Genomic DNA, 18,249 nt, shown 5'->3' on the forward strand with positions numbered 1-18,249 from the left:
AGTCTAAGCTTTAACACAATTCCTTTTTAGCTATCAGGCATATCGAGATGTTAAAAGTGCCAACTACCAGCTGAAAGACAGCATAAGGTTACATAAATGCATTGATTGCTTACGACCTCGCAGCGATCAGTCCCTTTTCTACCCATGACATAGATGATGACCTTCTACTCTCCAGGCTCATCTCACAACGGCCATCGACGCGCATTGATAGTCCGTCATGCTAAGGTTGTCAAGAATCACACAAAAGCTGTCCTTCTGTCATTAAAACGGCCTAATCTTTTATTCCTTGTATTTCCTGACAGCAACGGCATTGACGCGGATGGTGATCTCATGCGCAAGCCATGCTATGCCGGCTCCCTTGCGCCCGGACTGACTTGCACTTGGCCTGTCTCGTTCCGCAATCTAGTGTGAACGGGCCGAGATGAGTTTTGGCACTATACAATAGTGTTGCTTGTTCATCTAAAGCCCTAGATTTACTCATCTTCTTCCTCAGATGAATCCTCGTCCTCATCTTCATCATCCAAGTCTTCCATTTCTTCGTCTTCCTCGTCACTCTCTATTTCGGCAACATTTTCTTCTAGAGCAGCTTGCTCCTCCTCCTTCCTCTTACGCTCGTCTTCCTTTCTTGCCTCCTCCATCATCTTTGCTTTCTCCGCACCCGCTTTCCTTTGAGCTACCACATAGGCACCTACGGGTGTCTTCTCCCATGGGAAGTCTTTCAAGAAAGCATCGACCTGCGTCCGGTCACGTGGTGCGAAGTCTACCTTGGCCCGCTTGCCCTCAATAAACTTGGCGTTGGCTTCTAATTTTTGAACAAGTAAAACAAGGCCAGAGCGCAGTTTGCCATTATTATTTCCCGATGCCTTTTTTCTCGATTGTTTGAGCCAGCGCTTCAACATGATAACAACGGGCAGCGCAAACTCGGGGAACGCGATGTTTGTCGACCACAGCACAAAGTACTCGGCAAAGAGGTCAACGATTTGCTCGCCTACGCCGTCTTGATACACGCGTGTGCGTAAGTATGCTTTCGGTGTTTTATAGGCGACATGGAAGTCAAGAGCCTTTAGTGTAGCCTGCTTTGGGGATCTTCTCATCTCTGCCGAGTTGAGTACTTCCAAAAGGACTGAGGCAAGGGGTATATAGGTACCGGTCGATCTGGATATCCTCAAAAGAGACCGTATCATATGGAAGCGCAAAGGGAAATAAGTAGCTGTGGGGATGAGCCGTGTAGCGCCAAGGGTAACTTGGACAAGAGGGTATATTAGAAGTCGAAGCTGGGACTCTTTGCCGACTTCAGCTTCCCTGAGAGAATTACAGTGTTCCGAAAGGACGCAGGACCAGAAGTCCAGGGAGTGAACGTACTGCCAGTTGTATACATGCCTGTACGAATCGTTTTGGTTGTGAACAATACTGTTTCTGAGATGAATGGCTAGTTGCCTGATAAAATTATAGGCTGTCGTGTAGCCGATGCTTTGATCGAGACCCCATAGCTCAGCAGCCGAGTTCTTCATCAGATTGATTCCTTGAATTGTGTTGGCATTTGTTACACGCGACCCAGCAATTAAGCCTTGGTACGTCGCTTTGAGGACTGCTTCCCGAATGCCTTTATCCCCGATCACTACAAGACGGCGGAGAACAAGGAATGCCGTAATCCTAGTAGTGTCACTACTAATGTTTTGAGACCAAAAGCCAACAACAGTCTTGATAAGATTTTTCAACAGCTTCCGGAAAGACAACAGGTAGGGGACGATAGGGGTTAAAGCCGAAAGGGTAAGTTTAAGGGTGGCGTCGTCGGATAACGTGGGGAGCATGTGAAGAATGGAAGATGTAAAGCTTCGTAGCAACATTGATAATGGCTTGAACTTCTTTGATTCTGTTGGCACATAAACTTTGCCCGAAGATGATTCCTTAACAGGAATATGATGCTGTAGAACTTCAGGTATTTGTTTCAAGGCGACAATAAGAACATCATGGAAAACTTCGGGACTTGAAATCGTGTAGGGCAGTGCCTTCTCCTGATCCTCATCATCTTCATTGAGGTGAGCTGCCGATCGGAAAGCCAAGACCACTTGTCTCGCGGCTTTGAGGGAGTGGTTTTCTGTCAGAGATGTTTTCCAGCGCGCAACCATCTCTTGCGTAAGCTCATTGTCGGCCGAAAGAAGCTCTGCATCATTGGGCTGTGTAGACTTCTTCCGCTTCTTCCTGGGCGAGTCCTCTTCTTCACTTGCGCTCAATTCATCAACTTCGGCGAGGTCTGCATCATCGAAGTCCAGGGCATCGGGGTCGTTCTCTTTCAAGAATTTGTAGAAGTCGGGATCATCCTTAGCAAGAGCTTCCATCGCATCTTTGCTCATTCCAAGTTCTCCATCTTCGAGCTGGGTATCGTCTTCTTCACCGTCATCATCGCTGGCAACGGGCTGTTCGGCATCAGAGATTTCGAGATCGTCGCTCGCGTCATCGTCGTCATCGTCGTCGTCGTCAAGCGTAGGTTGTGGCTCGTCCCTCTTGCGTTTTCCCAGCTTCTTGGATGATTTGCTGGCTTTCGGCGCTTTGTCGACAATCTCAAACCCTCCACCAAAAAAGTCATCAACGCTCATCTCGTTCACATTGGCGGTTTTGGACGCCTTTGCCCGGGCGGCCTTTTCGGCATCCTCAGGGCCTTTATGAAACTCAGCATCTGCTGCCTTTCGGGTTTGCTTCTGTGTCTTGGCGAGATGCCTTTGTTTTATCTTGGCGCCGGCTTTCCGCTTTTCCAGAACATTTTTCAGGTGTTTCTGCTCGAATTTCTTAGTAGCTTTGAAGTTCTTCTTCGCGCCAGCCATTGTGTCAGTTGGCCAGCAGCAGGTTGCTGTGAACTTCGGCTAGAATGTGGTGGTTGAACGAAAGCGCCCTTGGCCCAGTCCCGTTGCTTGATTGCACCTTGTTCTCTCGTCCAAAATTTTTGGCGGGTCTGGGCTTATCGCGGGGGCCTATTCTTATCGGATCTGAGGCTAGTCCCAACATGGAAATACTCCTGCACTTACTCATCCACTACTTAAGACCTCCAAGGTCCCGAGGGGTCCCTAGAAACGCTCGTGATGGGTGCTGCCTATGCCTATGCCTTAGCTACAGCGAGCGCTAGAGTGGATGCCTATATCTTGCGTGCATCTCATGAGCTTCATTCACATGCTCTTCGAATCTATGTCTTGACACGCCTCGACCATACACGAACCAGTCGGCTGTCTATCATCCTAATTCCCAGGCTCACCCTCTCACGCAGATATACACTCACACACTTTCTAGCCTTTCTAGACATATTCGCCTTCAGCATGGCCTCTCGGCAAGCATATGCTCCAACTCCTCATAGCTACGTGCCCAATACCACTATCTCCGCAACAATCAATCTCGACGAGGTCCGGCTTACACCCGAATCTTCATTGCCAGTAGAAACTAATAGGAAGTAGGAGGTGAAACTAACTGAGACGCGAGCCGAACGCGACTTACAGGATTCCCTTGCCGAGATCTTCTCCATCATTGTCACGCTGGACGAGCTTGAGAGGGCCTTCCTCAAGGACGCCATCCCCGAGTCTGACTACACCGATATATGCGAACGGTCTTTGAAGCAGTATAAATCCATCTTAGCCGATGATACCGTAGCTAAAGCGTTTGTGGGTCTTGAGGAATTCAAAGCCGAATGGGACGTGAGTAACAACACCTCAGCGCCCTCATCACTTGCTCGCGTACTCACAATGATATAGCTTGAAGTACCGAGAGCAACAGAACGGTTGAAAGTCGGCATGCCTTCGACAGCTGTCACTGCTTCAACGGGTACCGCCCCTCAGCCAACAGTAGCTACTGACAGCAAATCCGGGCAGCTCATCTTGAAGGCGACGGAAGATTTCATCACCTTTTTGGACGCACTTCGCCTGGGACTTCTTGCGAAGGACCAATTACATCCTCTCTTGACAGACATAATACAGAGTGCTAACAAAGTCACCGACCGGGACTTTGAAAACAGGGGCAAGATAATACAATGGTTAATCACTTTAAACCAAATGAAGGCGACGGAGGAGTTGTCGGAACACCAAGCTCGGGAGCTCGAGTTAGATATCAACTCTGCGTATGTGGGGTTCAAGAACGCCCTCTAAGGAGCGTGCACACGGATTAGTGCGCCGATGACGTTTATACGTGGCATCACTATTCAGACTCTTTCATCGGCGATGAACAAGGTCTAGTCATAACAGTGAAACAATGTACGATGGAGATTGCTCTCTGCTACCACGCGACCGCCTCAGAGAAGCAGAATCATGCATTGTACTACTCTGAATCAACGCTCACCTCGGTATGTGCCGTCTTCGGATCTTACATCTTCTTCTGCAGTTATGAGTGGCCAACGAGCTATCAACAGCCCCACTCCAAGGGCGCAATTTCTTCGTACTTGTATGACTTCGTCCACCCAGGATTGGGGAGGGATAGTATTGTGAAGCACTCGCCCGTTTGTGCCAGTACCGTATCATAGGCCTGGTTTAAGCCTTTCAATAGAAATCATGCAGCGCACATTTCTTGCCTTTCAACACAATGCCAAGCTACACAGTCTCCAAGCAGTGGTGCAAGCAGTGAGATCGGTTGCGTCGCTCGAAGAGGCAAACAGAGGCCTTTTCAAAGGCGCGAGCGAGGAGGATCACGTCGTAGTCACCGACAAAACCATATTTCATCCGCAAGGTGGCGGCCAGCCATCCGATGTTGGAGTGATCAAGGCTGACTCGGGAGCCAATTTCGACGTGTCGGCCGTTCGCATAAACGCAATAACTGAAGGAGAGGTTCTCCATCTTGGCAGATTTTCCGACGCATCCGCACATTTCACACCCGGCGAGACGGTCACACAAACCATCGACAGTGAGAAACGTATCCTCTATTCACGCTACCATACAGCAGGCCATGTTCTGGGTGGAGCTGTTCGGCATCTTCTTGAGAAAGAAGTCCCCGGCTTTGACGAATTGAAGGCATCGCATTTTCCCGACTCAGCATCGTGCGAATTTCAAGGTCTGATTGAGGGGAAATGGAAAGACGCTATCCAGGCGCGCGTCGATGAGTATATCAACAAAGACATGCCAGTTGAGATAGACTTTTGGGACGAAGACGACTTCAAAGCGAACGGGCTGGAAAGACTCATACCTGATCGAAAGGTAATGGGCATGGCAGATGATGAGAAGTTTCGTGTAGTCAAGATCATCGGATGTGAAGCCTACCCATGCGGTGGAACTCACGTTGATAGCACTCAGCTCTGCGGTAAAACAAACGTCAAAAAGATCAGTCGATCGAAGGGTATAAGCCGCGTCAGCTATATACTCCCTTGACAGTCCATATCAACTGCGTTAGGCATACCAAAAGGCCAGCTAGCCAGTCGGCTCCGGTAGAACGGAATCAATAGAGCAACCACATCTAGACCGTTGCGTCGCACCAAAATAGACACAGACTTACACCCCATATCCATTCCACATACACAAGTGAATGTACCACTTACGTCATCCAGAAGATACGTAGTATGCGTCTTCTTTATCCGATCATTTACATAAGTTGCATTAGCGCCAAATTTGTGTTCAGTGACAATTCTCAAATCAACAACGCTCGTGGGACCATGCGCCGTTGTTCAACAGATCGGAACTCCATTCCCGCCTCGATCCTGGGACACGTGTTTCCTGTATGGCTTGTTGGGGCTGAGGTCCCCTAAATGCGGTCCACAATTACCACAACCTTGTTAACCTAGGCGCTTTGGTATGGCTAAGAATCCAAGCGAACCTACGAAGTACGGTAGTCACTAGGTAAGGCAAGGTTAACCCAGAGCAGCTCTCTTTCGCAACGCGGGTTGTAGAGATCGGCAATCCGAGTCAGTGAGTCGGTAATCGATAGTTTATGGGATTGGTTCCCCAATCACCGTCTGCATCCTACCTACGTCTAGGGTTCTACGGCAAGGATTGCATCCACCTCAACTATCGGTATTGCCTGACCCGAGGTGGAGGTGGAGGTAAGGTACTGAGAGGACTATGGCTCACCTCTGGCGACTCTCGCTGCCTCTCTCGCCTCATGTCCACGCAGAGGGCCTACGAAGTATACGGATGTAGTAGCGTCATTCCATGGGTAGGTGCATGCACGGTACTGACTAGAGCTTCGTTTCTCGTGCTCAACTGGGTCTGGCCATCTGCATACCACCCCTCTTTGTGGGAGGCTGCATGTGGCCTGAATGATTGGTTCCTACTACATTCATAGGAGGTACCTTAAGCCAAACTTTAACCGCGGTAGACCTGGCAGCGAGATCGATGCCGCAATGTGCTATCAGGTTAGGGGTCCTCGTCCTGCACTCCCAGACCTTGGGTCCCTTCGCGAGATGTTACCAGGTACACATGACGGAGCGTTCATGACTTAACCACAATGCATTGGCTGAATGGCCCGTTTGTGTTTCGGTGGGCGTTTGGTGCTACATAGAGTTTACCGAGTTATCTATATATCCCGGCTCTTCTCCCCTTGACATTCAGTCCATTTTCTGTTCTTCACATATTAATCACATCAATTCTAGGGGTTCACGGTTTCAACACTGAAGCAAATTTCAACATTTCGCTCTCGATTGGTAGAAATGAGAGAGTATCATGGATTCTCTTGGTGGTAACATTATGCCCACCGACTCGGCACCCAAATTATTTCTAGCTGGAATTGGAGTATTCCTTCTTATCGGAACCTGTTTTTCCATTTTTTCCAAGGCCAAAGACAATGAGAATCCTACTCTTATTCAGTCTCTGTGGCTATTCTTCTACTCTTGCTTCCTCAAGCCGCACAAAGGTGACAGCAAGGGTAACCAGCAAGATGCTCTCGAGAGCTTCTACAAGTCGCAGGCTAGCGCCTACGATGCGACGAGAAAGCGCCTTCTAAAAGGCCGAGAGGATATGCTAGCCTTAGCAGCTGCGCAGCTTGTTCTAAAGACGAAAGCTGTCAATCCAAACAGCTCCAGAAGAGTCTGGGTCGATGTGCGTGGTTATGAACAACCCTTTAGCATCATACCACTAACCTGAATTGTAGATTGGTGGCGGCACTGGCTGGAACATTGAGGCAATGTCTCAGTTCGTAAACGTTTCTACCTTCTTCGATAGCGTGTACCTAGTTGACTTCTCGCCGTCTCTGTGTGAAGTAGCTCGGAAGCGATTCGCTAGACTGGGTTGGACCAACGTTAAAGTTATCTGCCAAGATGCGAGGAAATTCCACTTGGAAGATCACGAACCAATCCTTGATGGTGGACGGGAGACGTCTCCCGAAGCTAGTTACTTCTCCCAAGAGAAGTCGAGGCATCTAGGAGCTGATCTAGTTACCATGTCCTATAGCCTCTCGATGATTGTAAGTACCTCCATAAGGGCTTAGGTGAGGCAATCTAACAAATATTCCAGCCTGATTACTACTCAGTTGTCGACTCCTTAACGTCACTCTTAGCGCCACATGGAATAATTGGCGTGGTTGACTTCTACGTTCAATCTCAAGTTGATGTCAGCTTTAGGAACTACACAGGAGGTCTTATCGATCGTCACGTGAACTTTCTTGGGAGAACGTTTTGGCGTGCTTGGTTCGATATTGACAGAGTCGCTCTTGAACCTGGCCGTCGAGACTACCTTGAATATCGCTTTGGTACAGTCCTCAACGCCAATACGCGCAACTACGTACTTGGCGGGATCCCATACTACATCTGGCTGGGTGCGCCCAAGCAACCACTTTCATCTTCTCTCGCGCACGAAATTGTCGAAAAGGTCGATGCTCTGGTTACTGAGTCGCCCTACCTTTCACCTGTAAACCACGCCAGCAAACTATCTCTAGAAGTAGAGAAGGATGTTGCGGAGATCCGCTCCAAGGCTTTTGATGCCGCCATTATAAACCTCTCATCAAATCTACCTCTTCCTTCATTCTTTTACCAGAACCATCACTATCGGATCTACTACGATGACCAGCTAAAGAAGCACACTCAGTTCAATGACGAGTATATCTACGCATTCACCTGGGAAGACACCCGCGTCGACGAGCGGATCTTGAGGATTAAGCCCGACGATGTGATTCTTGCTATTACTAGTGCAGGCGACAACCTCCTTTCCTACGCACTGCAAAGCCCTGCCAGAATCCACGCTGTCGACCTGAACCCGTCCCAGAACCACCTGCTTGAGTTGAAGGTCGCCGCGTACCAGTCGCTCGAGTACGAGGATTTCTGGAAGATTTTCGGTGACGGCAAACATCCTGAATTCCGCTCTCTGCTCATTTCGAAAATGTCACCTCACCTGTCTAGCCGCGCGTTTCAATATTGGTTGAGCAATCACCGCATCTTCACAAAAAGCCAGGGCGGTCTCTACGACACCGGCGGTTCCCGGCACGGTATTCGCATCTTCCGTTGGATCTCACAAGTCTTCGGCTGCCGAGCTGCCGTCAAGGATCTCCTCACCGCCAAGACGCTGAATGAGCAGCGCGAGATCTGGCGCAGTCGCATTCGTCCCGCTCTCATGTCCCGTCTCGTTTCCAGATTCGTCGTGAGCCAAGAGTCATTTCTCTGGAGCGCTTTGGGTGTACCCAAAAACCAACTCGCCATTCTCGAGAAAGACCACGCAGTCTCCAAGGCAGTATGCGGTCCCAACCCGACCGCCAAGAACACTCGCTCGCACGCTATCTGGGAATACATGGTGAACACGCTTGACCCCGTCGTGGAAACTACGCACATCGCCACTGATAATCCGTACTACTACGTATGCCTCGACGGCAAGTTCTCCAAGCAGTGCCACCCAGACTACCTCTCGCGCAAGGCCCACGCCCGCCTCTCACGACCCGATGCGCTCGACAACTTGCGCATTCACACGGATGAGATCGACGAGGTCCTCGCGCGCATCACGCCCGGCACACTCACGGTGGCCGTCGTCATGGACAGCATGGACTGGTTCGACCCCGGGTCCGCCGCCGCCAAGTCGCAGATCACGAAGCTCAACCGCGCGCTGAAGATGGGCGGCCGCGTGATGCTGCGCTCCGCGGGCCTGAAGCCGTGGTACCTCAAGGAGTTCGAGCAGCTCGGCTTCACGGCCAAGTGTCACGGCTCCCGCGAGGACGGCGCGTGCATCGACCGTGTCAACATGTATGCCTCATGCTGGATCTGCACGAAGAAGGAGAACCTGGCGCCGCCTACCCCGCCTACTCCGAACATGGATTCTCTTGGGAGTGCAGAGATCTCGTCTCTTAAAATTTAAAGGTGGTGTTGTCTTAGGATGTTGGGAACTATGTATTGGGAACTTGAGTTTTCAAGCGGAGGAATTTCCTTTAGTCACGGAAAGCATTGATCAGCTTAATCCATCAGGGACTGTGAGAAGAATATGGCAGCTTGATATACTATAACGAATGAATGAATGATACTGGCTAAGTGCCCTCTAACCATGCTATTCATTTTCTCTTCTCCATTTGTGTCGTTAGTTGTAAGCTGCACTTTGGGTGCATACACGTTTCTCTCAGCTACGTTTACAATATTTGTTAAGCATAAGTAAAGGGCGATTCTTAAAATCCTACATGTGCATATGGCATGTAGAAGAAGGTACATAAGTATCCATAAATCAGTGATGAAATGATACTACTTGTCGATGTCAACAATAGTCCTAGTTCATAGGCTGAGTCATAGGCTCAACTTACTACCTAGCAATGAAATGTTTGTACATGCTACCCAGACAATAGAGGTTAATAGAACATACTAGGCCGTTACCTATGATACCACACAAGGCAGGCCGTTGGCTATAGAGAAGAGCTAGGGTGCCTTGTACTAACATTGTCTTGCTCTCTACAGGTATTCACCCATTGTTTTTATTTGCTGAAATGCTCAATACAACTCGCAATAGCAACAACGCTCGCTTGATTCCTCTGGCAGCAGTTTGCCTAAGTCCTAACTTCAGGCACTACTTTTCCCGGCATTTAAAGACTCCGGTATGTGACATATTCGTTCCTACTACACAATCTCTGTGATCTAATGCTGCTTTAACAACATAGTAGCAAGGAAAAGCTAACGGCATATAAGAAAGAGACCAGCGGGATGGCAACCTTCACCAGCAATGTTCTCCAAATGGCAAGCCGCCGCTCTTCGGGGGGTGGTCGATGCTCACATCCCAAGCTTTCACCAACGGTAGAAATACTCGACCCGGAAGGCGACATGTTGCTTATCGTTGGAAAGCAAATCTGCACAGATAGAGCTTGCAACAGCGCAGGAAATGAAGCATCGAATGCGATCTGCTTCCACGTCAACTCCATCATCGTAGCAGGCGCCTCGCCCGCCTTGGGATTTGCTCTGTACAGCCCTAGCGCAGTGGCTACGCCAGGCAACAGTATCGAATGGGTAGCGAGGCTGCCGGACGACGATCCGCAGGCCATGCACATTATCATGAATATCCTCTTCGGCGACCTCCCCATCACCCCCGACGAGCACGTGAACATCGAGCAGCTCCTCAACCTCGCTATTCTCGCCGACAAGTACGATCTGACGCATCATCTCACCTATTGGTCTGCTCAATGGGTGCAAGACATGGAGCCCTACTGGGTTGGGCGAAAGTTTGTCGATACATCGACCGAAGACTTAGAGTCACTACTCTGGATCTTCTGGGTTCTCGGCCACGAGCCGCTATACACCTACATGATACTGCAGATAGCCTTTCACAGCGCACTCGACGCCGCTGGGAAACTCACCGATCCAACCGGACAGCTCTGTTTCACGAGCGAATCCCGAGAGGTCCCAGTACCCCCATACGCGCCCAGTAAGCGGATCACTATCATATCTCCTCTCGACTTCGATAGATGAAAAGACTACTAACCTTCGTTCCCATCTTTAGTCGAAATCGGCCACGCGCGCATCGAAGTGTTGAAGATGATCCGCAAGGACATCAAAGACACGCTCGAGGAACATCTGCACGGCAGGGGGGGGAGCGTCTGGCTCCGCTGCAGACGAATGGACGGCGCAGACGACGGGGCCTGGCGCCAGAGCATTCTCGTGGCGTTTGTGCAGATGCTCGAGGCTGAGGGGGTCTGGCCGCTGCCATGCGCGTACCAGCTCACCGCGAGCCCACGAAGCCTGGTAGAGATATTCCGCGCCAACCCCAGCATCTCTGCCTTCAAGCACCACCACGACGGCCAGTTCTGCGAGCCCGACGGCACCTTCTGGGAGCGCATCGAGAGGCTCCTTCGCGAGGCCCGCTTCACTCTTCCGGCGCAGTCGGCGATCCATCTCAGCGAGCAGGCTGTCAAGTCCGGCCTTGCGAGCCACTTCAGGTCAAGGGTGCTTGCTATAGGTCCAGATAAAGGACATTGGAATGTGCGGGAGATTCTGGAGTTTCAGGAAGCCGTCGCCGCTGGCGGACCTGTTCCCCCTGCCTGGCCGCCGGCACGGTCATGATGGAGTCAAATCATTGGGTTTTGTGGACTGGTAAGAGGCGGGTTCTGCCAACAGCTGTTGAAAGAAGGGAGTTGAGATGTTGGGATAATTAACCGATAGGTCGGGAGGCGGCCATGACTGAGCCTCGGGCACGTGGTCCCTGATTGGGAAAACCCCAGGCCTGTGGAAGTAGGTACAGTAAGAAGAATGATGGCAATTGTATGATTAGCACAGTTAATGAATGTACCCCCATACTATCTTGAGATGCGAAGCAAGGATGAAGGGAAGTTTTGACGTCGAGAAGCTTATGTAACAGTGTGCAGGGTTCATTCTCCTGCCAAGAACCTGCGGTGATCCGTCATTTTGGACTCTGCTCCATCTCATCGCTTCTGCTGCACACACACACACACACATCTACCTATAACTCGATACCACTATGCTCCACGATGTCAAGCGCTTAATCTTGCATCGATGAAGGTCAAGTCTGTGTGTATCTATAACCACTTGCCTGCCAAAATCAAGGCGTGCAGCTTCTCCATCCGAGCGGCTCATTTCGGAGGGGGTTTTAAAAAAAACTATGAGAAATGCGATAGGACACTCAACACTAGCCTTACGCAACTTGCCCGTCATTAGTACACTTGTCCTAAGATGCGCAATTAACAAGTATGCTATTTCACACTATATCCCATTTGGAATCGGGAGGGTTTTGAAACAAAATTTGCATTTCACCACGACCATGATCAGGAACCCAGAACAGACAGAGCAACTTACATAGTATTGGAGTTATCATGCACAACCCGCATCATGAACACAGCGCCTCTGTCTCGTGGTAAGAATCCTCAAACACGAACCTTACTATACTTACTGTATAACCTACGATATACACACATATATATATATATAATAAAAAGAAGTACGAGTAAAAGGAGAGCGAAGCGCCGAGGCGTTCACGTGGTTATATCTGAAGCCTGCGAATTTGTCCGACAGACCTGACAGCGGGGCCCGGCGTCGATGGTCAAGATAAGGGGGCCGAACCTCAAACACCCCCTGTCAGGGCTCTGTCTCAACCCTTGTCGGATGCCAGCTTTTTCGCTTCTCCAACCTTTTTTTTCTGCGCGCGCCGGCTACGCGTACATACATACCTAGTACAGTAAATGCGTCGCGAGCCTCAACCGTCCCCAAGGTTTAAGCGAACCAACCCGCCCAGCTTCTTTGGCATATGCACCATTAGTCACTGATATCATGCGACCCCAACGCCCGACGAGCGAGTGGCCCAATCTACGGTACCTGCGTCGGTGCCGTAGCGAGTTGGGGTTCTTAATGCGAATGGTATTCTCGTGGTAATGTACTTGATAGGTAGGCCGGTAGGTAGGCAAAGTAAGTAGGTAATATGTGACTGAAGGCCGAACGACAGACGGCCGGCCCCCCAGTTGAAACGGATCTCCAGACTACATGCGTCTGGCTTCGCGGACCCAATCCTCAGGGTTTCATTCTCATTCTCTTTCTCTTTCATACTTAAGTACAGTACCTAGTGATTTGTACTGTATGGTATCATGTTCCTTTCTTGCTGCGGGCTCCTCTCTGCGGAATAGATGAACTGATAATTATTCTCCGAAACATCATCGTGTGTGGATTCACTTCAGCCTCTTCCTCTTTCGCGCTTCTTTCGCGCCTTCGTTTACACGTTCTTTTGCGTTTCCACTCCCATCCTGGCAGGTAAAGCCTTGGTCATGTTTGGAGGTGGTGCTATTCACTCCTTCTAGCTTCTTTCCACACATTACCCCTGCCTGTCTGTCTACTTACTTGTCGGGCCCATCGTACCAGTCCCTCTTTCCCATTGGCAAGAAAGAGAGAAAAAAAAAAAAAAAAGAGGAAACAAGCCGGAATGCTTTTGTTTTCGTGAGAGCGTGTAATATCTCAAACTATCCTTAATTATTTTGTGTGATTGGGTTGAACCCATTTTTTCTTCATTCGTAACGGCTGGTCTGTTTCTATCGACATTCATTGGATCTTATCTATATCTACAAAAAGGAAGGTAATATTCTTTTTGGGTTCACGAGGGTTCATTTCCCCGAAGAGCCAGAATGAGGGCGTTCTACTCTGGAGCTCTCCTGTTAGCCCTTGGTACCTTGTCGCCGGTCCAGGTGCGTATCTCCGAATTCGATGAGCGACGGAAGAAGACTAATAGGTGGCTAGGCCGACACGTACAAATACGATCAACCCGGCAAGCGCTCGTTGAAGGATCTATTGGATAAACTTAGGGGTATTGGAAGCGGAGATGACAATGTTCGAACCGTGACCGAGACCGTCCGGCAGACTATCACCGTGGGCGGCGGTGGACTAGGCGGCGGGTTTCTCAATGCGACGTCAACGGTTACAGTCACGGAGACTGGCGCTGCTAATGGCGCCGTAGAGTAGGTCGAGGCCACAGCTGAGATTGTGAGCATTGGGGGCTGACGTGATCGATAGGCAAGCGACTGTCACGCAGGTGGTGACTACAACCATGACGCAGCTGATTGCCTGCGGGACGGCTTTTGGAATCCCCATCCCCGGCGACCAAGCCTCGTCTATCGCGTCTTCCGTGGCCGCCATCGTGTCCTCCGGTCTAGCGGAACTGACCTCGATAGGGGCCACTTCGTCGGTCGCAATCACGGAGACATCTGCGGCCGCGACGACTTCCACAGCGGCTTTGACAACTTCGTCAACTTCGGAACTATTGACATCTTCGTCGAGCGCCGTCGCCTCAAGCTCGTCAAGCGCGGTAGAGCAAATTTCATCTTCAAGTTCAGCCGCTGTGGAATCCAGCACCGCAGTGGTCGAGACATCGAGTTCATCGTCAGCCGTGGTAGAGTCCAGCACGGAGGTACCATCCGCGGTTCCCGAGACCACCTCATCTGCCGCAGTCGAATCATCCACAGAGGTCGCGACGACATCATCAGCTGCGGTAGAGACGTCATCCGCCGAAGCGACGACCTCCACAGCAGCAGCCGTCGAAACGACTTCATCGTCCACGGCCGGCGCATCCTCGATCGCACTGCCCCTCGACTCGACCCCAGTATCAACGGCGAGCGCAATAGGACAATCCTCAGTCGCGCTCCCCGCCGAATCCACGCCCGCGCCAGCGGCTTCCGACGTCAACCTCGGGGCCGCTCTGCCCGACGCGCTGACGGCCACGACCTTCCTAGGCGCGAACGAGGGTCCGCCGATCGACTTCAGCGGCGTCGATCTCAGCTCCGTGATAAATCTCGGTCCCGTGGCGTAAGGGGGGTGGTCAACGAGTCAGACGGTTTTAATTAAGTGGGATGCGAGAGCGAGCCGAGTTTGAAGTCGTAGAGAAGGAAGCTTCTTGTTTTCATCCGCCGTCGAAATGCTTGTTTTTTTTTTACACATGTTTTTTCTAGATACAAAAAATTAGCCCCCCCTGGTGGAGACGCCCTTCGTTTCTTTAGTTATATAATGCAAATACAAAGAATCTGACTTCATATGTCGTTTTTGCGATCGTGAGTCGTGATGGTCTTGTTGGGCATCATCGATACAGCTGGTGGAGAGAGGTTTAACTCCTGTGGCTGCTTCTACGCTGAATGATTATGAGGTATCTCATCAAGATTATAGCCTCTGTCATTAGGCAAAATGGTGGGAAACAATTAATATTCATCTTGAAGCAACAAGTATATTGAAAGGGTATCATTTAGTCTAAGTTCCCCTTCTTGCCCGAAACGCCGAATCCTGCAACTCAAAATAGGATTTTACACATCAGCTATTCCAGTCTCTGCTTGTTTTTTCCGCATGGCAGCTTTTAACCTTTTCTCCTGGCGTTTACTTATCGGTTGACCTTCGCCATCACCTCCAGCACCAGGCGTTTCAGCGTCATCACCATTCTTTCTTTTCTTATTGCTTTCTTGATTCTGATTCTTCTTTCCCTTTTTGCCCTGAGGATTCCCAGCAGCAGTTTCAGTCTTATCATTGTCAGCCTCAGCCATCTCGAAATCGGCCTGTACAGGATCCGCGGAATTAATAATGTCAATGACTCCTCGGAAGCCGCTGCGCTTGAGGCCTTCGTTAACGACAACGCTTCGCGGCAGCACACTTAGACCCTCTTTGGCGCGGTCCGTCGGTAATCCCCACACGTGAAGCAGGTTCATAACGTCGGCGGGCCCACGCAAGCCCAGCACGGACTGTGCCTCGCTACTTATGACGATCCCACGACCCCGAGTTGCGCGGATTAGCGATGTTACGTTGCCAATGAAAGCTGCACGAGCACGGGCGTCAGCAGCCCCGGTGTAGCCGCTGTTCCAGTCCTTGTTTCCCTTAGGTCCGAGAACATGTGCGGGAACGGGCCCTTGGAGGACCTGTGAATAGCACACTTCAAAGCGGATCCCGCGACTCACGGCGAACATGCACGGTTTCGGACGGAACGTAAAGGGCTGTCGGACCGTCATGTCCAGCGATATTATAGATATATCATTCAGGCTCTGGCAGGCGGCCGAGAAGGCATCATCGGTCTGTGGGCGGACAGCGAGGATGTCGTATGCGGAGGCGAGCTGTGGTAGACGGTGGTGTTGCGCCGGCTCCGTCAAGACGACGGTTGCACGGCGGAGAACGGTGGGGAGTTTAGGTTTGGAAGTAGATGAGGAGGCGGGCAACTCAAAGCTCGGGAGCGTGTTCTTCGTTATGTTGGCGGGTATTTGTCCCCCGATCGTGTGATTGACTGCTACAACATCGTAGCCCAGCGACGCGCTGAAACACAGCGTGCGCTCAAGGTCGGCGGGCTTCGTGTGGGGTGTCCACGCGATATTGAGATCGTAGAGCATTTTTTTTAATATGAGAAGGGCAGGCACAAGGCCCGTAGGCGCCTAAGATGTGAGCGTCGATTCAAATGGTCTTTCTGTCGGCGATGCGCTGGAGGGGTGGATGATGGTAGAGCTCAAAAGTCTGGATTATCGTGATAAGAGTTATTTCCATGTCTCAACAGCATAAATTTCTTATCGGACCTGGAAGCTCTAGTGGGGTCGGTAGAGTGCTTGCAGCTTCAGCGGCCTCTACTACGTACAGTACTTACAATATCGAAACTCTAATTAACCTTGTCGGGCAATATCTGTCTGTATGCTTAAGTAATCCTAAACTTCAAGTCGGAATGCATCAACATGGCAGAAACGACAGACGGAGAATCATTCTGTAACGCCAACTCGCTGCGTACATGGTCCCATCCATCGCTTGTCGTGGACGCAGCCAAAAGAGCAGAGAAAGAGCAGAGAAATTAGACAAGATGGCCCAGCTACTCTCATACCTACTGTACATTGGACATAATGCCTGCCTAGAGTGGTACCAAGTCCACTAAGGACATTGAGCAGAGGTGCCGGCGGCCGACTCCGCAATCTCCAGCTCCAGGCATTGGACAGTCCTGTCATTCCGCTGTTCTTGGCTGCGACGCCCAGAGCAGAGCCAGAGCTAGCTCATGGCGTGGCGCAGTCTCCGTGACGCATGTTTGGTGTGCTGTCAGTCAAGAGTAAAGAGTCCATTTGCGCCGTCGTCACCCGAACCAACCGCCTCACCTCACAAGTCTCGAAATCATCATCTACCACATTACAATCCATCTCTACCTACCTGGACTTCTAATACCAATACCCACGACTCCTACGGGCGCGATAACACATCAACGCAACGGAGCGCTGATTCTCAGCTTCGACCCTATCGCGTCCAGCGCCTTCTTCATCAATCATTCATTCCACACCTAGCGTCGCTTCAGCCGCACTCACTAAACCATGTGTTTAATCTTCACCTGTGGTGAGCACACCTTCCGCAAGGAAGTCGAGGGATACGAGGGCCTCACCTGTCAGTGCCACAACTGTGGTAACTACTCCGCCCATGTCATCAAGAGCAACCCGTGGTTTACCTTCTGCTTTGTCGTAAGTGCTCTCTCTTTCGTAGTAACTAGTAGCTTGACTTTACACCCAGCGCCATCATATGTATACAAATATAACGTTTTCGTGTGCATATGCTAATGTTCTGATCCCATAGCCTGTCATACCACTTTCCTTCAAAGGCTACCACGATGTCACCTGCCACGTCTGCAACTTTGCCCAGCCGCTCGAGAACAGACCCGATGTGATGAACATGAAAGGCGGAGGAAACAATATACCGATGCAACATCAAGGACCTCACCAAGGCTGGGGCGGCCCACCACCTCACGGTCAGCCACCTATGCAATACAAGTAAAACGGTTACGAAGATCAGAAAGAATGATATTGAGGAAAGACGCAGCATCTGGAGAGGGCAACTTGAAATGCGGATGCGGGTGATACATGACGGCGATTCTCGAGAGACACTAAGTCCATTAGTTCGTTTATAACCACGCGGGAAATGGTACATCGGCACGAAGAGCTCAGGTGTTAGCTCTTGCCACGGCGTTAAGGGAGGCGATCGGCATTTTCTGATTTGATAACGAATACTGCTAGGACAGCAGGACGACACTGCCTTCTGACTTGGCCTTTACCTACATTATCAGATACCTGAAACATAATTCACTTTGTTAGTATCAATAACATACTTATACTTATCTATATTGACTCTTAAATCAAAGCATATCTGTGACACCACGATATAACTTCCTGGTGGATGGGATTAGTTGAGTTATCCATCTGCAAAGGCGAAAGGTAAATCCTAGAATCGCCAAATGCTAAATTTGACATACAAGAGATGCGTGCATACCTTGAAACTTTCGTCTCAAATCTCTCCCAAAAACCTTTCCGCATTATATGATAAAGTAGGCCTCATTTCGATACTATGAAAATAAACGTCGTTACTATTTACACGGAAGGCGCGATATGGCCTGAAGTTGAAGACATTGCTTCATCACA

The 18,249-nt window shown here is 50.3% G+C and overlaps 8 protein-coding genes across 8 annotated transcripts; 6 read left to right on the forward strand and 2 right to left on the reverse strand.

Moving 5' to 3' along the window:
• Window positions 1–442: 442 nt before the first annotated feature.
• Window positions 443–2,919, reverse strand: F5B22DRAFT_369192 (Noc2p family-domain-containing protein). Its single transcript, XM_047971142.1, has one exon. It carries the CDS (start codon window positions 2,820–2,822, stop codon window positions 474–476), a length of 2,349 nt encoding a protein of 782 aa, XP_047828006.1. The 5' UTR covers window positions 2,823–2,919; the 3' UTR covers window positions 443–473.
• A 389-nt stretch (window positions 2,920–3,308) lies between these two features.
• On the forward strand, window positions 3,309–4,127 carry F5B22DRAFT_638242 (ESCRT-1 complex, Vps28 subunit; the record flags this gene model as incomplete). The annotated part of the gene is made up of 3 exons (XM_047977558.1): window positions 3,309–3,392; window positions 3,444–3,680; window positions 3,738–4,127. The coding sequence occupies 3 exons, from the start codon at window positions 3,309–3,311 to the stop codon at window positions 4,125–4,127; spliced, it is 711 nt and encodes a 236-aa protein (XP_047828007.1).
• Window positions 4,128–4,147: 20 nt separating this feature from the next.
• On the forward strand, window positions 4,148–5,430 carry F5B22DRAFT_369415 (Threonyl/alanyl tRNA synthetase). Its single transcript, XM_047971147.1, has one exon. The coding sequence runs from the start codon at window positions 4,527–4,529 to the stop codon at window positions 5,334–5,336; it is 810 nt and encodes a 269-aa protein (XP_047828008.1). The 5' UTR covers window positions 4,148–4,526; the 3' UTR covers window positions 5,337–5,430.
• A 1,005-nt stretch (window positions 5,431–6,435) lies between these two features.
• F5B22DRAFT_369326 (uncharacterized protein) lies at window positions 6,436–9,284 on the forward strand. The gene is made up of 3 exons (XM_047971145.1): window positions 6,436–6,998; window positions 7,051–7,362; window positions 7,413–9,284. Exons 1-3 carry the CDS (start codon window positions 6,624–6,626, stop codon window positions 9,234–9,236), a joined length of 2,511 nt encoding a protein of 836 aa, XP_047828009.1. The 5' UTR covers window positions 6,436–6,623; the 3' UTR covers window positions 9,237–9,284.
• A 538-nt stretch (window positions 9,285–9,822) lies between these two features.
• Window positions 9,823–11,610, forward strand: F5B22DRAFT_369497 (uncharacterized protein). The gene is made up of 2 exons (XM_047971148.1): window positions 9,823–10,778; window positions 10,854–11,610. The coding sequence occupies exons 1-2, from the start codon at window positions 10,064–10,066 to the stop codon at window positions 11,411–11,413; spliced, it is 1,275 nt and encodes a 424-aa protein (XP_047828010.1). The 5' UTR covers window positions 9,823–10,063; the 3' UTR covers window positions 11,414–11,610.
• A 1,139-nt stretch (window positions 11,611–12,749) lies between these two features.
• F5B22DRAFT_369331 (uncharacterized protein) lies at window positions 12,750–14,876 on the forward strand. Its single transcript, XM_047971146.1, has 3 exons — window positions 12,750–13,536; window positions 13,589–13,806; window positions 13,862–14,876. Exons 1-3 carry the CDS (start codon window positions 13,477–13,479, stop codon window positions 14,652–14,654), a joined length of 1,071 nt encoding a protein of 356 aa, XP_047828011.1. The 5' UTR covers window positions 12,750–13,476; the 3' UTR covers window positions 14,655–14,876.
• A 149-nt stretch (window positions 14,877–15,025) lies between these two features.
• Window positions 15,026–16,417, reverse strand: F5B22DRAFT_369530 (RNase P subunit p30-domain-containing protein). Its single transcript, XM_047971149.1, has one exon. It carries the CDS (start codon window positions 16,201–16,203, stop codon window positions 15,139–15,141), a length of 1,065 nt encoding a protein of 354 aa, XP_047828012.1. The 5' UTR covers window positions 16,204–16,417; the 3' UTR covers window positions 15,026–15,138.
• A 737-nt stretch (window positions 16,418–17,154) lies between these two features.
• On the forward strand, window positions 17,155–17,608 carry F5B22DRAFT_649321 (uncharacterized protein; the record flags this gene model as incomplete). Its single annotated transcript, XM_047979157.1, has 2 exons — window positions 17,155–17,298; window positions 17,411–17,608. 2 exons carry the CDS (start codon window positions 17,155–17,157, stop codon window positions 17,606–17,608), a joined length of 342 nt encoding a protein of 113 aa, XP_047828013.1.
• Between the last annotated feature and the right edge of the window lie 641 nt (window positions 17,609–18,249).

Source organism: Xylaria bambusicola, assembly GCF_022495145.1.
Source record: "Xylaria bambusicola strain CBS 139988 unplaced genomic scaffold F5B22scaffold_42, whole genome shotgun sequence".
Classification (NCBI taxonomy): Eukaryota; Fungi; Ascomycota; class Sordariomycetes; order Xylariales; family Xylariaceae; genus Xylaria; species Xylaria bambusicola.

Excerpts from the sequence above, each read along its gene's own strand:
- F5B22DRAFT_369192 (XM_047971142.1), bottom strand. The coding sequence starts at position 2,822 with ATGGCTGGCGCGAAGAAGAACTTCAAAGCTACTAAGAAATTCGAGCAG.
- F5B22DRAFT_369415 (XM_047971147.1), top strand. The coding sequence starts at position 4,527 with ATGCAGCGCACATTTCTTGCCTTTCAACACAATGCCAAGCTACACAGT.
- F5B22DRAFT_369326 (XM_047971145.1), top strand. The coding sequence starts at position 6,624 with ATGGATTCTCTTGGTGGTAACATTATGCCCACCGACTCGGCACCCAAA. Across the intron at positions 6,999-7,050 it reads CCAGAAGAGTCTGGGTCGAT|ATTGGTGGCGGCACTGGCTG; the intron begins GTGCGTGGTTAT and ends CCTGAATTGTAG. Across the intron at positions 7,363-7,412 it reads CCTATAGCCTCTCGATGATT|CCTGATTACTACTCAGTTGT; the intron begins GTAAGTACCTCC and ends CAAATATTCCAG.
- F5B22DRAFT_369497 (XM_047971148.1), top strand. The coding sequence starts at position 10,064 with ATGGCAACCTTCACCAGCAATGTTCTCCAAATGGCAAGCCGCCGCTCT. Across the intron at positions 10,779-10,853 it reads AGTACCCCCATACGCGCCCA|TCGAAATCGGCCACGCGCGC; the intron begins GTAAGCGGATCA and ends TCCCATCTTTAG.
- F5B22DRAFT_369331 (XM_047971146.1), top strand. The coding sequence starts at position 13,477 with ATGAGGGCGTTCTACTCTGGAGCTCTCCTGTTAGCCCTTGGTACCTTG. Across the intron at positions 13,537-13,588 it reads GTACCTTGTCGCCGGTCCAG|GCCGACACGTACAAATACGA; the intron begins GTGCGTATCTCC and ends ATAGGTGGCTAG. Across the intron at positions 13,807-13,861 it reads GCTGCTAATGGCGCCGTAGA|GCAAGCGACTGTCACGCAGG; the intron begins GTAGGTCGAGGC and ends CGTGATCGATAG.
- F5B22DRAFT_369530 (XM_047971149.1), bottom strand. The coding sequence starts at position 16,203 with ATGCTCTACGATCTCAATATCGCGTGGACACCCCACACGAAGCCCGCC.